Source organism: Micropterus salmoides, unplaced genomic scaffold (assembly GCF_014851395.1).
Source record: "Micropterus salmoides isolate LMB-PRFRI ecotype aquatic unplaced genomic scaffold, ASM1485139v1 Ms_hic_scaffold_16, whole genome shotgun sequence".
NCBI classification, from domain to species: Eukaryota; Metazoa; Chordata; class Actinopteri; order Centrarchiformes; family Centrarchidae; genus Micropterus; species Micropterus salmoides.
This window is the reverse complement of record NW_024040707.1, coordinates 14,845,315-14,865,405: the sequence shown is the minus strand read 5'-3', so window position 1 is coordinate 14,865,405 and position 20,091 is coordinate 14,845,315. Positions and strand designations below refer to the sequence as shown.

At 42.5% G+C, this 20,091-nt stretch overlaps 2 protein-coding genes across 3 annotated transcripts in view; one reads left to right on the top strand and one right to left on the bottom strand.

Annotated features, from left to right (window-relative positions):
* nkain4 (sodium/potassium transporting ATPase interacting 4) overlaps positions 1-13,815 on the top strand; it is a 48,723-nt gene extending 34,908 nt beyond the window's left edge. Inside the window, exons 5-7 of one of the 2 annotated variants that reach the window (XM_038722366.1) lie at positions 3,230-3,290; positions 10,455-10,539; positions 11,325-13,815. In XM_038722366.1, the coding sequence (XP_038578294.1) occupies positions 3,230-3,290; positions 10,455-10,539; positions 11,325-11,334 (156 nt within the window). In that variant the 3' untranslated portion in view covers positions 11,335-13,815. The remainder of the gene's footprint in view (positions 1-3,229; positions 3,291-10,454; positions 10,540-11,324) is intronic. The other variant, XM_038722368.1, reaches the window with a different exon arrangement.
* Positions 13,816-13,909: 94 nt separating this feature from the next.
* On the bottom strand, positions 13,910-20,091 carry birc7 (baculoviral IAP repeat containing 7). The gene is made up of 7 exons (XM_038722365.1): positions 17,977-20,091; positions 17,337-17,436; positions 17,098-17,179; positions 16,896-16,941; positions 15,210-15,419; positions 14,459-14,524; positions 13,910-14,273 (listed from the first exon to the last, which is right to left on the bottom strand). Exons 1-7 carry the CDS (start codon positions 18,512-18,514, stop codon positions 14,074-14,076), a joined length of 1,242 nt encoding a protein of 413 aa, XP_038578293.1. The 5' UTR covers positions 18,515-20,091; the 3' UTR covers positions 13,910-14,073.

Genomic DNA, 20,091 nt, shown 5'->3' with positions numbered 1-20,091 from the left:
GTTGCTGTAAATCGGAAGCTATGCTATCTTCTGAAAACCCATCGGAATTGAGCATTAAGGCCTGTAGTGTGAACGCAGCCACTTTAAGGCACAATGTGGAGGTAATGACACTACTCTGAGAAGCCGCCTAGGCCAAAATTGAATACTTCGCTTGCACATACATACATACTCGCTTGCACATACATACTGTACATATTTTCATTATAAAGTATGTATGTATCTGCAAGGTGAGTGTATGCGCAAGGTTAGTTTGTATATATGCGCAAGGTAAAGTATGTATATACTGCGCCCCTGTTTGCTGACTGAGTCTAGACTGGGCACCAGAACTGGAGCTGAACGAGCAGGTGAAACCGGGCTCAGCAGCCTCCCAGTTATCACGGACCGACGGGGACCGAACAGTTTGATGGCAAGAAATACAGTACAGATGTGATTTACGGCAGCTCTGACATATACTGTCAGACTATCACCTCTTGAGGTACAAGGTGGTATTACAACATCGGACGGCCCAGGGCTAGCTTGTTTGCACGCTAACTTCAGTAGATATGTCTGCAGCACAACATACAGACGCCTTTGACATGACGTCAGAACAGTTACTTCTTCACATTCTATTAATAATATTTGTTTTTTATGTTTTAAACAAAAATTCTCCATATCTTACATACTTGTATCTGTTAATGTTTTAATCTTTGGGTTTTCATTTCAATTTATCAGATTGTGTATGCTTTTTGGTGTATGCTACACAAACTGCACTTTTCAGTCTGAACCCTCCTCTGCTGTGACATGTTAGCTGTATTGAGCCCTTTATGAAAATTAAACAAAAGTGCACTCATGCATAGATATGAACTCACGCGAGGACCCACTTGGTTCACCCTTTTCCTGGAAAAAACACACATGGACACGCACACACAGACACAATGCAGTCGAAAACAGGGTGTGCCCCCTGTTGTTAACACCATCTTCTGTTTGACACCGGCTTTATACATATGCTAATTCACCTCCATTTCAGCGCCACCGTAATGGATGGGGTGAGACCAGCAATTAGATACTAGAGAGAAAAAACCAAGTGAGAGAGAAGCCGAGAGAAGAGTTATGTATCTTATCTAGCCCACACAGAGACAGACCCATTCTTTTTTTTTTTTTGTACTCGACAACACACCTGAATTTCATTCATAAATAAAACATTTAATCTACATCTGGATGAACTTAAATCCAGGCCAAATGTATTGTTTGCAGGAAAATTGGAATAAAATCCAAACGATAGAGAAAGACCTACAACCTGTGCGTCATCTTTGTTCCTCTTACAATTACGTTGGCCGAGTGACGTTATAGGTTGAATGAATGTTATATAAATAGCCACCATCACATATAGTCAATCCCCCCTTGGGTTTTGTGTTTGTGTACCCAGTGTGCGAGGAGGGCAGCGTGCCCGACGCTGTTTTAATTGGCATGGCAGAGTGCCAAATGATGGATGGATGGCTGGGTGGAGAGAGACTGTCTCTCACTGTGTCTGTTTCTGAGTCGATGACAGCCATCTGCCATTTCCACAGGCGACTCTCAGCACTGTGTGTTGGTGTACAGTCACTTGTCTGCTCGCTCTGTTGCTTTCTGATGTGCTTGTGCATATGAACATACTACTGTATGTACACTCTAGAAGCCCTGTCAACTCCAAAATGCATTGCCAACACAGATATTACTGTAAAGCACAGTAGAGCTGTGAATACAACACTGACACCTTTTAAGTCGATATGGCTGTGTATTCACACATTCAGAGGCCTTGTTTCTGGACACCTGGTTTATGCAAGTCTCTAATTCACTCTCCCTGTGGCTCTGATTTTAGCCTCTGCCAACTCCTGAGTGTAATATGTGGCTCTCTAGCGGTTAAATATTCCACTATGTTCATCAGCTAATCGTTGAATCTTTGTGTCTGACGTTTGGTAGAAGTCAGTGCACAGTGGGTGTTTAGAGTTTTTGTTGCTCAAAACAGCTGCCTGCCGTGGCCCGAAAATGATAAAAGTGGTGAGAATGACCCAAAACAGTAAAGTTGCAGTGAGCTGAAAGATGCTACATAGAGTTAAGGGGAACTGCAGAGTCGGGTGATAATTCTCCGTGAGTAACCCATTTCACATTACACATAGTTATTTAATCCATTGTTATTAAAAAAAATATTGATTACAACTGCTTTAAAGGTCCAGTGTGTCTTATTGAGGAGGATCTATTGACATAAATGCAATGTAATATACATAACTATGTTTTCAGTGGTGTATAAAAACCTTACATAATGAACCGTTTTTATTACCTTAGAATGAGCCATTTCTTTCCACATACACTTTTGGTCCCCTTACAAGGACATTGCCATGTTGTGCTGCCGTGAGGGGTGCGCGGTGAGTGAGCAGTTGGTTGCAATTTGCAACCCTCACCAATAGATGCCACTAAAACTTACACACTGAACCTTTAAAGCAAGGATTATACTTTCCGTATCCATGAGTACGCGAGGGTCCGCTAGCGCTACAGGCACATTTGTGGTAACCTTCTTTGACTTTTGTGCATGTGCAGATAGGGATCCGGCAGACAGTACCAATTGGGTACCTACATACGCTTACCAGGGCACCAACCAATCTACTGCGCATGTGTGGAATGAGTTCGCCAAGCTGACTCCAGAAAGTAGTATAAATAGAAGTAGTCCACGTCTGTGGGGTCCGCAGCTGTCCGTGTGTACGTCCGCTCCAGAGTATGTTCGAGGCTTAAGGCTGCAATTAAGAAGAAGATTTTTATTTTCAGTATTTTTCATTTCATCTTTTGATTATTTTGTGGTGACTGATTCTTTGTTTAGTCACTTACACGTCTGAAAGGAAATGTCCATGAAAGGTAACACCTCCATGTTGCTTGTTTTGCTTGACAGTTATCCTTGAGTTTCGCTTGTTAAATTGCTGAAATGATTACTTGATTGTTATAATTGTTTGCAGTTAATTTTCTATCAGATAATCAAGGAGTCGCCTCAGCTACTTAAGTGCAGCACGTGTTTAGTCTTTGCACAGTGTTGCATCATCTGCCCACTGGATCCCTGACACACAGCCACCATCTCTCCAATCGAGGCTGCATCCCCACTACGCTTGCTCTTTTCCAGATGTGCTGTATGATCTGTTTTTGTCCATCAAAGCAAACACGCAGCTGTTTATCAACGGCTAGCTCTGTTGAGTCTTACCTCTCCTGTTTGCTTGTGTGTTCACAGCTCCTGGGCTTCGTGTACGCCTGTTATGTTGTCAGCGCCATCACTGAGGAGGAGGACAGCTGTGAGTCGTTTAACCACACACACACACACACACACACACAAACCCATTATTGAAACAGAACATGCAACAATTAATGAATTACACTCAGACCCAGTCACACAGATGACACGGAAAACACCCGAGTTGAGGAGAACAGGGCTACATCTTTCTTCATCTCCCTCTCTTCCTATCCCACCCTACACTATCACCGCTCCAGCTCTCCCTTGTCTCTCTCCTCCTCCACACCAGCTGGGCCCTCTCTCTCTCCCCCTCCAGAACCAAAGGAGCCATGTGTTCCCTCTCCACACCTCCTTCAGCCCATTCTTTCCTTTCTCTTTCACGTGTTCGCCCCATCTCTCCTCCTTGCCGGTCTGTGTGGTCCTCGCTGTTGTTGTAAACCTGTTATTCGCCTCCTTTTAATGTACTCCGGCTTTTCACTTTTCCCACTTTCCCCTCTCCGTGTGCCCCTGGCTGTTGCTCCAGATGTCTGTTGCCTGGCTAGGGTAGCTGTTTTTTATGCTGCAGGATTGCACCTCCCCCGCTCTTGTGTTCACACACACACACACACACACACACACACCTTCCCTCCTCATTCCTGTCTCTCTTGCATCTAGTCAAACATGAACATCCTTCCTCTGAAGTGAATCCTCCGTGTGTTATCTACATTCTCTAGCTCCTGTCTGTGTATGTTGGTCTGTGTTAAACCTTTAACATGAAGTCGGATGAGGACGAGAGTTATTCTCGACTCTCACTGTTTTCACTGTCAGGCATAAAGCAGGCAGAGAGTGAAGAAAAGGGTGTGTGGGGAAAGACGACGGGGGATCATGAAATGAGTCATAAGAGAAGAAGGAGAAACCAGAGACAGACAGTTGTGATAAATGACCCAGCTGCTGTGACCTCATAGGCAGCAGGTCAGAGGTCCTGCTGGAGGTTAGCCAATCAAAGGACAGGAAACATTTGATCTAAGGGTGAGTGGGAGTCATAAATATCTGATTAGCTCTGCAGTAACTCTCAGGGACACATAGTGATGTCCACGTACATGAGAGCCTGCCTTTACATATGTTGGCCTTTTTTTAGCTAGTGCTTTGAAACCAAGAGGCTGAATGGACAAGCTCTCTCTGTGAGGATTAACTAAGATTAAAAGGAGTTTTGTGAGAATGCTAATTATGCAGTATCAGAGTGGAGCCTGGCTGTAATCACGTTAAACACGATTAAAGTCTTGTAATTTGGGGGAATTGTGGTGTGGTTTCCATGTGTGTTCCTGTAGATTAGTGGTATCGAAGTCCAAGCAGCTCTTTGGTGGCCACATACCAGAGATTCACTGCCTGTGAGTGGTTAGCATCACTACCCTACCGATCTCCTCTGCCCCCAGCTCTGGGCAGTACCACTTAATCACCAGTCACTCCTAAGTAATCCCTTGAGGGCAATGTCATTTCAGCAGGAGTCAACTAAAAAAAAAAAAACTTTCCAACCTCAACGACTTTTCCTTTTGTTTTTGTGACATTTGAGCTTCGTTCACTCCCTGTGTGGACTGTTGGCACAGATTCTGTTTGTTTGAACTCATAGCGGACAGTCACCCTCACTCGAGAAAAACAGAGATAAAAATAACGAGAGAGGTTGGTGTAAAAAAGCTTGATGTAAAAACTGAACATGCTTTGAACTGGTTGAAATTATCTGGTAGACCCTCTCTGATCCAGGCCGTGGTAGTAAAACGCTGCTACGTCGCTTCCAAATGCTAGCTCTTTGTTATTGTAATTAGCTCTTTGCCTGCACGCACACACACACACACACACACACACACACACACACACACACATACAAACGTATTTGTTAATGCAGACACAGGTGTACAGACACACGCGCACACTTGCAGCAACAGAAAAACAAGCTATGGCACTTTGCCGTCCTCATTTTCCCCCTCTCATTTGATGTGTAGATTAAAGCAAGTTTCTGCATTGAGCTCCCTGGCTGCCTCAGCATCTCTCCTCCTACTCAGAACTTTTCCTTCTCTTTACTTCTCCCTCGTATGCTTTATTTCTGTTCCCGGTTTCTTCAGAGGTAGACGGAATAATCATGTATCAGAATCTAATTTTCGTGTGTTTAAGAATTCTCTTGCTGGCTCTTCTTCCATCTCTAGCTTTCAAGCTTTAATGAGGTGTGCTTGTAGAAAGTTAGAGGTCTCTGGTCACTCGTTGTATCAGCCCCATTAAGCACCTTGCTGGTCAATAACTTTCACCGTTGATTGCGCCTCACCAGGAGAAGAAAGGTAGGGAGGACCCTCAGGAGAGACAGAAAGCGAGGGAAAGACGGGAAGAGCAGTGTGTAAGGGGAGCAGGGGGAGGTGTTTGTCAGGAGCAAGCCAAGGAGGCAAAAAGGGGATGGAGTAATAAGCGGGAACAAATAACATGAGACAAGATGAGCTTTTCGCGAATAAGGAGAGAAGACAGCAATTCCTCTCACGACAAGCACTCTCTCACTCTCAAGGGAGGCGAGTGAGTTAGGCTTGTGTAAAAAAATAGCGGAATGAAACACATACGTGTGCGCGCGCACACACACATTCACCCACACTCGCGAGAACCCAAGAAGGCACAATGGGCAGAATAACAAGCATCATATACCATCAGCTCAGTGTTTGACATGGCTTTCAGGCTTTGTGTGTGTGTGTGTGTGTGTGTGTGTGTGTGATCTCCCTTTCAATGTGATTTGCTCTCTTCCTCTTGTCACATTATAAGTGCATGTGTGTGTGTGCATGTAAGCTCACACGTACCTACTGTCTAAAACGCGTGCATTTTTGTGTGTGTGTGTTTAGCTGACTAACCGTTCGCATATAGATGTTTGTGTGTATTTTTGTGTGTGAATTTCTTCTACTGAGTTATCGGTGGTGAGCAGACGCACCGACAGAGTGAGTGGTGGGGAAAATCCTCTTTGTAAAGTAGGTCATGGAGTTAGAAGCCTAGTGCTGGGATAAGCTCGCTTTAGCATGTCTGCTAATTATGCTGCCGCCCTCTGTGCTGAGTCACATCCCCAGAAAATCCTCCCCTGCAGACAAAGAGACTTGGAGGGATGGATGGGTGAGTAGGTGGGAGTGTATCCTAAGGTTGTAAGAAGAGTGAAAAGGTCAAAACATCAAAGGGGGGGGAGGGGGGGGATCCTCACCTTGTTTTTAATGTTATAGCCTCAAAATGATATTTAAAATGAAGTCAAACAAGTCGAACATTCAAAGAGTGTGATTTCACGGGACACATTTTGACATACCACAGTAGGACAAGCACAGGTGTAAATAATAGAATGAATGCTGGCTGCATACTATTTAGCTGCTTCAATTTCTGGGTCCTGTTATTGTGCGTTGTTGGCTTGCTGTCACACTGTCATGGTTCACTGAATGAAACTGTGACAATTCAAAATGTCTGCTGTGAAATTCAAATAAATAATACAGCAAAAAAAAAAATTGATTTGTTTCTAATGCATGCTTCTAATGTAATCAGCATTCTTCTAAAGTATGGCAGATTGCACTAGAATCTAGAAAAAATGTCAGAATCATATGATTCCCAGCTTGCAAAATAATGAATTGTCTTAAAACAATTAATTGACTTTTACACCACATTCTTTGTTTATATTTGTTTAGTGAAACACCAATAGTCCATCCACACAAATGTTTTCATGTGGTTGATTGACAGATCGCTCACCCTCTTATTTGTGTTGCACCTGTTGGGGCGGAACAACTTCCACTTTTATTATTCTTACTGGTGCATAGAGTTTAGTGCAATTCTGAGTATAGCTCCACCCAACATGACTACAGGTCTAATCAGGCAGAGTTATTGAAAACACCTTGGTGGGTGCGCCGAGCCTTTAAGCTGCATTTTTAGGCAAATATGCATCTGTGGGTAGAATTGAAGATATAATCAACACAAGGTGTGTGTGTTTTCCCCAAATCACATAATCAGTAGTATTTACGTATTATTTACAATTGCTTATTACTTGTTACTGTACATTTGACCTACAGTATATTCACTGTCATGTTTTTGCCATCATGTCCAACTACTTTCTTCCTTTTGTTGCCCATTTGTAGTTGCTGGAGCCGTGTCAGTTATAAACAGACAGACAGAAACACATTTCAAGCAGTTTCTTTATTATATAAATGAAGTCGTATGGATTATGGATGTGATTGAGTCCATGAATGCATGAATATATGACTGAGGATATAATAAAGTCAATGTGGACATTGTATGACAAACAGGAAATTGGCAGTTGCAGTGACTAAGACATAAATAATGAGCATTTTATACCAATACCCATTCACTGAAAAATAAACACAGTGGCAGTATTTTCTGTGTTTGTCACATCGAAGTTCTCACCTGTTCATTTTCATTTAGACATAATCCGGCTAGACACACTTTCCAGAGACTCTCCTGGTCTGCCTTTTCACGGATGATTAACTTTAAATACACTCTCATTCAAACGTAACTGAAGTTTTCATATGCAAAATAACTGAGCATAAAACAGCCAGACCGGTCTTTAAAGTAAATGAGTAGCCTGGATTGCAATGATGGCTGTGTAATGGTGTGTGAGGACAGAGATGTAGTATTGCAGAATGGAGCCAACTATGAGGATCTCCCTTAAATGCCGCTTGTGTGTGTGTGTGTGTGTGTGTGTGTGTGAGAGAGAGAGAACCACAACTGTGTCTTAACCTTTTTATATACAGTCTATGGTCTTAACTCACCACTTACAGCTTTACAGGCAAGCTCTGAAGTCTGTCTACCCTTTATCTCTCTCTCTCCATCTTTGTCTCTGCCCTGTCTCACCTTGTTTTTCTCAATCTTTCCCACCCTACGCTCCTTTCTTCTCACAAACCCTGTTTTCCCCCTCCCGGTGTTTTTTTTCTTATATCTCCATGTCTGCGTTTCATTTCACTGTCAGCTCACCAGCCATTTCACACAGCAGTACGCTGTAGATTGACTGTCAGCATCTCTGCTGGTTCATTACAGGTCCTCTGATTTCAGCCAGTTTCCACTTGAACAGAAACATAATCATCTTACATTACTCCCATGCTAGTTTAGGGGTACCACATAGATGCCTTTAAGTATTGACCTACATACCTTTGTTTCTTGCCTGTGTCCACACGAGTGAAAATTGGCTTGCTCCCTCTGCCTGGAAGAAACTAAGCTTGCCCCTTCCATCATTACAGGATCAAATGCGCCGATCAGCTGCCAAAATCTGTTTCCAAAGCCACCATCCAAAAGAGAAAGGACTGTTGAATACACTGTTTCATGTTGAAAGTTTTCCCTCTTCACTGAAATGCCAAAATATTAGAAAAGTGCTTGAAGCATCTGTTGAAAATGAACATTCTCCAGCTTTTTACATCCATTTTCAAAGGGTTGTTTACAAAGCAAGTATAAAGAAGTCTCAAACACTCCCCAAACGTGCAACACATCACAAGATATCACCTAACATATGTTAGTGTTTTCCAAATGCTCAGTTTTACTGTTGAAACCAGAAATATTCGACCCTCAGGGTTCGGTGAGCTGCATAGAAGATCCACCTCAACATCAGGGTCAGACCAGTGTGTGTAACAATTAATGAGGAAAAGGCTCAACGACGGAGATGCAATTAACTGGCTGACATGCAGCGTACAGTATGGAGGAGGGATAGAGCTCAGGGTTATAAATGACGCTTTTAATAAAGTGCAACAACTAATGATTTGACACATACAATGTCTTCATTAGAATAAGAGCAGATATTGGCACAGGGGCACCTGTTGAGGCTCAGATTCTCAGCTCTAAGATGGTGGATACGCTGTGATCTCTCCTGCTAATTATGAAATTATTAAATTGCTTTCCTGTGGATGCTGCACGAGGGATACATGACAGGAATTTTTTGACCTATTTGTGGTGCTGGATGAGATCACCAGAGTCATTAGAATCCCCCCTCTAGAGAACATCTGTGCCACATTTCACAGCAATCCATCCAATAGTTGTCATGATATTTCACTCTGAACCGAAGTGTTTGATTGACAGACCTGACAGTCAGAGTGACCGGCCGACACTGCCATCCCTAGAGCTGCTAGTGCGCCTAAAAATGGCAACCATCATTATCATCTAACTGTATTCCGCACAGTTTATCATGGCAGGGAATGAATCCCCACCCGCTTATAATGAGAAAATCACTGGTACAGAAAAGAGCAGGGAAGAGGTGTGTGTGTGTGTGTGTGTGTGTGTGTGTGTGTGTGTGTGTGTGTGTGTGTGTGTGTGTCCAGATGAAACAGAAAAACATAGGAAACCAGGGCAGGATCCCCCCCAGCTGTTGGTTCCCAGAAAGTAACAGATCTGCCCATTAAAAATTGTAGCTGTCCTCTTCAGCTTGGATCTGCTATTTGTTTGGTGTCGTTTTCCACTGAATCAGATTCAATCTCAGTTTCTCCTTTTTTCTTCCCCTCACGGTGTTTACAGACGGCTCTCAGCTCCTGTACATGCTGGCCTCTTTCACATGCACTCCTTTGGCCTAATCTCTTTGGCCCTCTGTCAGTCAGACCGATGTGCGTGACGCGCCCCTGTCCTCCCCTCTTTTTCTCCCCTCTCTCCCTCTCAGCCTTTTGTGTTCCCCCTGAAGAGCCGCAAGCCTTTCTCCTTCATCTCAAAAATATCAACGTGCCTCTGTGAGGAATACACGGTGCTTCGGTTACCAGCATGTCTCTCTCTTTCTCGCCCGACACATCGCTCGCTTCGTGCCTCATCAGCACCTCGCCTGGAGTCTGAACTCTAAGTGAGAAAATTAAACAGGAAGGGTTGAGCGTTCGGTCCGTGGCTGAAGGTCACCTCTGTTTTGGAGCGATAAAAGGGCTTACGCTATTGTGACAGCTGGCCAGCTTTCACCTGTTCCCGAGCGTTGCCTCTGGCTCCAGGCAGATGCACAGATGGGGGAAAAAAAAGTTATTTTATTTGCTAGAATTTTATTTGTCAAAGTTAAAACTGAAAAAAACATTGTAGCGTTCTTGGCAAGCCACTTCCTTTCAACATCCCTGCAATAGTTTTGTTCCCACTGTTTTCTTTTTTTTCCATTTCATTTCTCATTCAGCTTTTTTTTGTTTTTGGTCATGCATGTCTTTTTATTTGCTTCGGCATCTTATTCTGTTATTGTCTGTCTTTTTATTTACTCCATAATGTATGTGTCTAATCCTTTTGTTTTCAGTTGATTTTATTGGTGGATTTGACCCATTCCCACTCTACCATGTCAATGAGAAACCATCTCATCTCCTCTTAAAGCCCATGTACCAGTAAGTATGAATGTGCTGTCATGACACTGTATGTGTCCATGTGTGTTAAAATGTGGCCATAGGAGCACGTGCATGTGAATATTCACACTAGCCGTTGCCTTTTGTGGTCACATCCAATTTGGGTTGTGTCTATTTGTTGCTTTGCATGGAATTGTTTCCTCTTCAAGGTCTCATACTCACAATTTTCCCTGAAACTGTATAATTTTTTTTACAACATAATCTCAACTCAAGGCCCACTTACTCGCTTGCTCCAAGCAGTTTTAGTATTTGACCAGGATCCAGGATGTTACAGAACAACACTGACTCATAGTGACTGTGCGGACGGTTGCCTGCTCAGTATCTGGAGCTTTGAGTCATGTCTGGGGAGTAAACGTCCTCCTAAAACATGCTACATCCTGTCAGAGTCCTGTAGGGAGTATGAAAGCCTTTCACGACACTGTTGTGTGTGTAGTGTAGATGTGTCCCCACTCCGCGTGGCAGTTACTAATCGAAGCACATGGAGCAAAACATACAAAAAGTCTGTCTAGAATTGGATAAATCAATTAGGTTATGCAGAGAACTTAATAACAATAAGCCTGGGAAGCCATGTAATAATTCTCTGCCAACATGAAATGAATATTTTATTAGCTTCTTGACAGTTTAATCAGCTCCGTCTATAATGGGAGGGAGGAAGTTTTTGTCTCCCATCTGTGTGTGTGTGTGTGTGGATGTCAGTAAAAAGTGTCTGTGTCGCCCAACAAGCGCTAACTCTCTGCTTTCTCTTCCCATGTCTCTGTTCTCGGCAGGTCTACGTAAATAGGAGAACGTCCATCGAGGGAGGTGACACAGCAAATTCCCACGGAGAAGAAATGGCTGTTTTGACGCAAATGCCCCAGTGCACCGGGGCACGCCAGACATTCCTCCCCTTCTTGATTTCAGTACTCTAAACATGTCATTTACTGGTGTGCTTCCCAGAAAAGCCAACACTTCTCAGTTAGGGTCCATTGTTTTCCAGGGAGGGATGACGGGTTCGGGGAAAAAGGGGGGATTACAGTGTAACAAAGCCTCATATTGTGTGTTTAGGGAAGTATCAATCATTTTCTTTGTATTGAGTTCTCTGCTGAGGTCCCATTGCTGTGACCTGCCTGTAATGGTTTCATACTCCCCAAGAACATGCATATAGAACATGTACAGCCTATAAATACACTGTGTATGTAATCAGGGACTGCCCAGCATTCCCAGTCTGTGGTACTGTGTCTTAGAGGACTCAGTGATTTAGCATGTTATTGCTGGTTTGGATCAGATTTTGGCCGGAGGGCTGAATTACAGTGGAGCCTGTGGAATGAGCTATTGTGCGCTGCCTGTTTACTTTAGGCCAGGATCTCTGTGCATAAATACACGAGCAAAAGCAGGAAGAGGCAGGGGAGTGGAGGAGGAGGTAGAGGGAGGGAAGGGAACAAAAGCACCAAACCTACAGGGGCATCTATCAAAAATAGAAAATGTAAATAATGAAACAAGTGGGAACGGGGTGTGTTTTGGATTTAGAGATTGAAATGTGAACTAATAAGAATGCCAAAAGAGCGTTAGCGTGCAAGAGGTGTTCAAACACAGGGAGTCTTAACTTTTTATGTCTGGAGTCTTATTATTGTGACTGTTTTCACCAACAGCCGAGTCAGGAGCTGAAGTGTCAGGTGTTTCTTAGAAGATGTGCTGAAAGCTTCTGTTTTTCCTTTCAGTTCGTCTCCTCTTAACTACTGACACATCGGGCTGCCGAGGGGGGTGATCATTACACACACTCAAAGCAAAGGTTACACAGCGTATATATTTAACTTTGAGAAAACAATATAAATTGTTTCGCTATTCGTATTGCACACAGCGTTGTTGAAATGTATGGGTACGGTCTCCGGTGTAGAAGTAGCAAGGCCGTACCCGAGTGAACCGGAGCGCTGTCTCCTGTCAGTTCAACAGTTTAGCTCCTCAGTGGTGACAGTCTCAGCTGTGATTGTTTTATAGCATGTTTTTTTTAAAGGGTTTGTATTGTAAGTGTGTGTATAACATATTAATGAGTAACTGAGATACTGATGTCCTCGACTCTGCTGATTTTATTTTATCCAGCAACGTAACGCATCTTTTTCTTTAAGTGCACACACGTAGGTCATATCTCCTACACTGATTCATAGCACTTTTTTAGCTAATATTATCCCTTTGTCAACATCTCTGACTAAAGTCAATTTGAGTCACATTCCCTGGCGCCTTACTGTTTGTGTGGATCACTACTGCTCTCTGGTGTTGGAAGTGTTCATGTACAAGCTGCAAGGCTTCTGAGCTTCTGCTACAGGTATGCTCTTTCATAAATCTCCATGTTTTGTCAGCACCTTTTTTATGTGTGTGCAGAGAACAGTAAATCTTCATATACTTTAATTTTGCTGGGTAACTGTCATGTAGGAGGAGTCAGCGTTTTGCCCTGGTTGTTTGAATGTTACACTCTTTATCATTTTTTTTTCTTTTTTTTTTACCCACTACATTTGAATCCAGAACACTTTCAGTATGTTAGTTGTTTGATGACAGCATTTCTTGGTGCTAACTTTAAAATTGTCTGCTTGGTTTATTTTTAATCAAAGGAGTTGTGAACAAAGTAGTATTTATTTTTTGTTCCCTGTCTGTTGTCCATACCTAAAAATAGCCTGCTCTGTGATATTTGATGTTCTTCACTGCCAGATACAGTCCACACGCTGTTAAGATCCTGAAAATCATCCGACCACTTCTGCTGGCTTATTTTCAGAATGATGAGTGTGAACCATTTTGATTTGATTGGTCACATCTCTTGTTTTTTGGCAAGATGCAATAATTTATGTCATTATTGTCTTTTAATAATTTAATATTCACACACTCCTGGTAGGCTAACTGGTGTATGGATTAGTGAAAACACACAGCATATGGAAACATAATCAGTATTAGTAGTAAATGCTACTAAAATCGTTATGTAAAAACAAGTCTTCCTCTCAGTGCAATACAGCCTCTTAAACCCCAGTAACTGGAAATTAGTTGAAACCTTTTACGGTTGTGTATGTATGTGCCAGTCTCCACTGAAGATTCCACCTGTTTGTAGATAATTCTCTTTCTTTGTATAGAAAGTGGAAAAGATCTCCTTTTTTTGTATTTCTCTCTACTATTTTGTGTCCTGTGTTGCGCCCCGCCCCATGTGACCTGATTGTGTAATCCTATTTATCCAGAACTTGTGCTTTGTGTTCATGTAAATAGGTGTTTGTTAATAAAAGAATGTGCTCTTTTAATGATCATGTGTGTCATTCAGTTTGCCATGTATGTAAACACTGTCATATCTGCTCTTAGGGAAGTGCACCTTCTGACATTCATAATGACAAGATAGCTATTGAAAAGCTTAAAATGTTTATTATAGGAAATGAGCGGTAAACTCTGACAAATCAAGCCACCAGCAATCATCTATTTTTTTATCAGTACAGGGGAAAATGAGTACCGAGGAAACCCAAGGTCACTCATGCACCACCTGTGTAGCAGCGCCTTCTCACTTCAGCCTTAGGACATGAAAGCGCGAACACTGCCTCTAATGACGGCTCTGCAAATGGGGCAGTGACGCAGGCTGGCAGCGCAATCGCCACACACCACCAGATGACCACAGGGGATGAAGACGATGGACACCAGTTTGTCCATGCACACCTTACAGGTCCTCTCCTCTTGCAGCTGCCTCAGCAGCTCCTCTGGACTGGGATCCTTCACTGTTTGAGAAACCACCAACAACAGGAAAAACAGATGAACACACACACATGTTGTGTCTTAAGTGTAATCGCTGCAGGATAGAGCAATCATATGTCAGCAGTTTAACTGTGTGATTGATTATGAAATGTATTATAAGCACAAAAGTTGCCTTTTCCTGTAAACCATATAGGTGTAGACCTCTGACCTTTCTCTCTGACTGGTGTTTGTGTCCTCACATTTCCAGCACTGGAGCCCTGCCTCATCTCTGGCTCTAAAGGAAACAAACATGAAAACAAAGACAGTCAAACATATTATGAACTCAAGACATACATTGTAACAGTGATATTTGGACTATTATTAATTATTAATTTTAATTTATTAAATCAAAATTAATTCTCTAGTCGGCCATTGCCAGTGGTGGAAGAAGTATTCAGATCCTTTACTTAAGTAAAGTACCAAAATACTCCTGCATGTAAAATCTTACTTACTTATGTACTTAAATTATCAAAACTAAAAGTACTTGTTCTTCAGTGAAATGGTTGTTGACTATATTATGTTATATAATAGATTGTTAATATGGATTCATCAATGTGTTTGCAGCATGTTTCTGCTGTAGCTGATAAAGTTGGGGCTAACTACTTTACATACATTTAGACCAGGCAGCTTTCTTGTAAGAGATCACCAGCTAAAAAAGGTTGGAAACCACTTGTTTTGTGTTGTATTTTATAAGGTCATGATATGTGTTTTATGTAAAATATTAATCTGAAAAGTAACTTGTAGCTATAGCTGTCAAATAAATATGGAGTCAAAAGTACAATAATTTCCCTCTGAACTGTAATGGAGGAGAAGTGTAAAGTAGCAGAAAATGGAAATTCTCAAGTAAAGTACCAGTACCACAGAACTGTACTTATGTGCCATACTTGAGTACAGAGTGACTTTCCACCGCTGGCTGTTACCTCTGCTCTGTGGCCCCCTCTGTCTGTCCTCTTGCTCCGCCTGCAGTACATCAGTGACCAGGTCGGATACAGAAGTGTAGTGCTGGCCTGTCAAAAGGTACTTGGTCTGGACAAGACTCTCCACCAGGCTGGCTTCAAAGCCCATCTGCAGCACGGTCTGCACCACGGGAGAAAGCATCACAGAGGAAGCTCCCAGACCTCCCACCATATCTGGAAGATGAGAGAAGGGAAGAAGTGAGAAGGAAAAGACCAGTGACCAGCCACAGACAGCGCAAAAAAACATTGACATATCCACTAGATGTTATCTAAACTATAAGCTATCAATGCGATAAGTGGGTAAATAAAATGACAAATTGCGCAACTTTGTCAATATAGTGTAGGGTGTAAAATAAACGAAGCTCGATGGAAAGACAGTTTGTTGAATGCAGGACCGAAAACCCAAAAAGGCACAGGTAACAAACAAAAAACAAGTTTCGGTTCTGTAGATAGCCTTTATTCTACAACTGGTGACAGGTGAGCTCGCATCAAACATGCAGAAATGAATCTGGGGTGGCTGTGGCCTGGCTTTATATACACATCTTCCCTCTCTACTCTGCCCCTGGCACGTGCCTTTCCCTCACTTTCCCAGTGTCTCCTTGTAATTCCCTATCCATATTTACAGCCCGACTTGAGTCGTTAATTGCCCACTTCAACTCCTAGTCCTACTCCTACAATGGTTGCATCACTGCCTCTGCAACTGGCATCTTCCTTTGCTGACTTTAGCTTGTTCTTATTAACCCCAGACTCACTGGTGGCCGGGGGAAGAGGGAATTCCCCTGGGCCTCCATTCCTGGTAGGCCTCTGACCAGCCACAGTCACCTCTGGCACACTACTTTTCTGTTAATATAGTAGAAAGACTTTATGAATATACTAACATAATTATATGAATATATTGACTTACATATAGCATTCAAATATATGATTGTCTAATAATACTGATTACTTATAATATGCAAAATATGTTGAACCCTAACTCATAGGCACATTTATCATTAACCTTTGGCCTATTTGTACTTAATTACTATGTTATATTGGAAACTGATTTATAACACAATTTAGCCTTAATTTTTGCTTTCTGCAATGGATTTAACATTTCAAACTGTTACGGTGTATGAAATAATTGCCCTCTCATGGCTGCCCTGCCACCCTGAGCAACAGTTCAGTGGTTTTCTAACTCCCAACTTACTGCAATACCATAGCACACATTAGCTGAGGTGATTGAGAGTGCGGTTATTTAATTTTCAGCAGGTCCAGCTTTCTTCCAAAGATAGTCTGTTCAGTCTTTAATTTCTGATTTTAAGTAGTGCTGGTACAAGGTATGCTTTCACCCTTCAAGTCCATGTTTTAACCAGAATGGTTCGACCAGGTTAATCTAAGAATGATTTTATCAACTGGTTTGTGGCCTTTATTTTCTCATTTTGCACAACCTGTGATGGAACTCACAATGTTTGCTCCAGCTTTCCGCTTTTGTATGAACAAGCAAGACTGCATGTTGACACTTTGATTCTTTGCACTGCAGGATACACAAAGATAATTACTAGCATCAAAGCAGGCTAATATCTTGTTATACACATCTATTAGGTAGGAATAAAGTTTCTTGGTACACACCCGTCATTCCCTGCCTTGTTTCAATTTGATATGACTTACCATTTCTGGATCCGATATCTCTGCCTGTGGAGGTCTGTGATCCACCCTGGGAAAAGTTGTCACATTTTGAATTTACAAAGAAAGCCCTGAATGATTTAAAAGCAGCAGTGCCAAACTGTCATTCGTTAGTGTGCGATTATATTGTGAGCTATATGCCAAACTGATTTTATTCTGAGCAGATAAGAGGGATAAAGGCTCTCACCATAGTCTCACCCAGATGGAAATGAGCATCCTGAATGTTGCTGATATACTCCTGCCCTCTTGACTGGATCAAAAACTCACATCTGAGAAATGTAAAGAAGCTGTTTTATAATATGTAAAGCATGAATGCAGAACACAAAAACATGACACTGTATAGTACATAAAAAAACAAAACATTTAGGCAAATGATGTGTTCAACTGATGTCTTTATATCTGCCTTGTGACAAGTCCTGCTCTTACCGTGGAAACCACTTGGCGTGCTCCTGCCAGGGGTCGTCTCCTGGCTCCCAGTTCCTCAGCCCTCCATCACAGTAGAAGCATTTGACATTGTCACCGTGACCTGTGAGGGTGTACAGGAATACTGTGAAAAGACTCTAATGCCAGGAGCCCAGTGAATCTGTACAGCTGTACAATTGAACACAGAACATCGCTTTACACTCCCTTTATCCTAAATGAAAAAACTAAAGATGAATATATAGGGCAAATTGTACAAGGAATCAATCTCATGAGCTAACTAAACTAAACTAAAACCTGTCCTGTACAATAAAGGTGAATAACCCTCCTCTGACACCATCTCAACAAACACTTTACTCATTGTAAAGTTATTTTATTATTTTGTATTGGTTGCATTATGGGGTATTGCCTGAAGCTGTGGGACCCTACTTCTTTAGCAGCCCCAGCTTTGTCCAGGTTGTTCTATCCACAACATCATGACTCAGCAGGACAATTGTACCATGAACTCTCTCACAAAGAGAGGTCACTCTAGCAGTGACTGGGTCAGTGCTGAATATTTCACTGAAATATACTCACGGATACTCAAATGTAAAGCAGATGATTAGGGCAGAAAGGGTTTTAGGCTTTAAAGTGACACAATAGGCACCTGTGTAGAAAAATCCCGCTCTGGAGAGAACATCTGGCTGGACTGAGGCCTCTGTCGGCCAGTTGTGGAAAGTGGTGAGCCGGGAATCCTCCGCCTCCATCTCTGGGTAGACCGCTTGTCCAGCTGTGCCCTGGTCATCCATAGTCATTCTCTGGAGTTGACTCAACAGCTGGCCGTCCACAGAGTCGGAGGATCCAACTTGGAGTGGAATATTTCCCACAGCTCGGCCCAGTATGAAACCGCAAGTGGGGAAATGCCTCTTGTGCTCGATGGCTGGGCTGTCCCCGTGCACCCAACATCTTAAAATCCCTCCACAGCAGAAACATTGGACTTTATCCCCGGGGCCTAGAAAGAAGAAGCCCGCCTTGGCCAGGTCTCCAGATGTGACAGGTGCATCTGCTGGCCAATTCTGAAAAGTTCGAATCCTCTCCCCTTCTCGTCGCATCTGAGGCTCCTCGAGGATGTGCAGCATAGTACTCCTGTCATCCGTCATTCTGTGGCACGTAGGTCTTCCTTTCTCTTGTCCTCTGCCAGTCATCCCTTTTGCGGTCCATAGTGGAGCGCGCACTGAAGGTGAGTGCAACACACCAGCTGAAATAATATGATCAGCTGTGGGGGCCTGCACAGCGGCCTACAGGAGACGGCTTTCCAGAAAAGCCACCAAATGCCAGAATGTATGCTCATTGATCCTTGAATGAATGAAAGCCTGAACATGCCATGTTGCTCCGCCTCTTAGGAAAAACCATGTAGAGCATTTCAGAAGCATACCCTTACAGCTATTATGACTATAAAAGGAGTATTACGGAGGTATTAAAAAATACCATTGCGGACAAGAAGGACACTTCTTACAACCGAAAAGCTTACAACTGAATACCAGAAAACCATTTTAACCTATAGCTCTAGAATACACAAAGCACTGTGGTGCTTGTTCATCAGGGACACGCCAGATTTCAAAAAACACCCACAAACTTCATCTCATATAAGAAAGAAAACTTGACCTTTCAAAGTATTACAGTAACACTAAAGTGGCTCTTTTTCCATGTATATCTTATAAGTATTGACTCCTATGTTCTCTATTGGGGGTGTGTGTCCTCAAGCGCCTTTGTCAGATTGATAAAGGAGTTACTAAAAACATAAAATAATAAGCTGTGTTCCTTAGAAGAACAATAAGCTATAATACTAGCTTAAGGGTGTATCCTTTTATCCCTATTTGTGCGATTTGTTGTGTGTGTCAAAAGCTTTATGAAGACTTAAATCATGACATTTCTTTCTACAATAATTATAATACTTGGAAGTTTCATTGTTGACCAAATGTTTTAAACAAGACTGGAAATTATTGGCACTTTATACTGTCAGATTTGCTTGTGAAAATTAAGAGCTATAAACAGTGGGATATAGGTTTGACCTTTGACAGAGTTTAGGTGGCTGTGGGTGCATCATTGCTACCTCCTGGTGGTGAAAGAGAGTAATAACTACTGTAACCTATTGGCAGGCCAGAACTTAACCAGTTCATGTTAAATTGCTAGTCATGAATCCTGCTATGTGCTACATGCATGGCACTGGGAAACTCACACCCTGACTACAGTTTATTTGTCATGACAGTCGGATGCCCAACACAAATCCTTTACAAAGTAGCCTAACGTTACATCTCTCAGTGGGGTCGCCTGCCCCAAAATAGCTGGATGCAGGGTGGACTGTAACCACGAGGGGTTTGACTGATATTTGCATTTATTGTGCCCTTATTGAAGCTAGTTTCATCTATCACATTCCAGTAAGTCTCACATGAGCACTGCCCTTAACTAAACACTATCAGATCTTAAGGTCCCTGTAGAAAAACAAGCACAGTCTGCTGATAGGCCTAACTTCCCCCCTCGGCGTTGTTAACACCCACAGAGATTGCGGTGTCAGTAAAAGGAACAGTAAACTTTTTAAATGTTTATCAGTTGAATTGATTCGTTATATTTGTGTTATCTAGCTAAATCACACATTATATTAAGTCTGTAAAATACCAGACAGGATGCTCCAAACTTTTGCCACCCCGCGGGGATCGACGTGAACTGCAACGGCGGCTCATAGCCCGGATGGAGCAGCCATTGGGGAAGTGTAGAGGGCTTT

Excerpts from the sequence above, each read along its gene's own strand:
- birc7 (XM_038722365.1), bottom strand. The coding sequence starts at position 18,514 with ATGACTGGCAGAGGACAAGAGAAAGGAAGACCTACGTGCCACAGAATG. Across the intron at positions 17,180-17,336 it reads CACGCCAAGTGGTTTCCACG|ATGTGAGTTTTTGATCCAGT; the intron begins GTAAGAGCAGGA and ends TACATTTCTCAG. Across the intron at positions 15,420-16,895 it reads AGATATCGGATCCAGAAATG|ATATGGTGGGAGGTCTGGGA; the intron begins GTAAGTCATATC and ends CTCATCTTCCAG.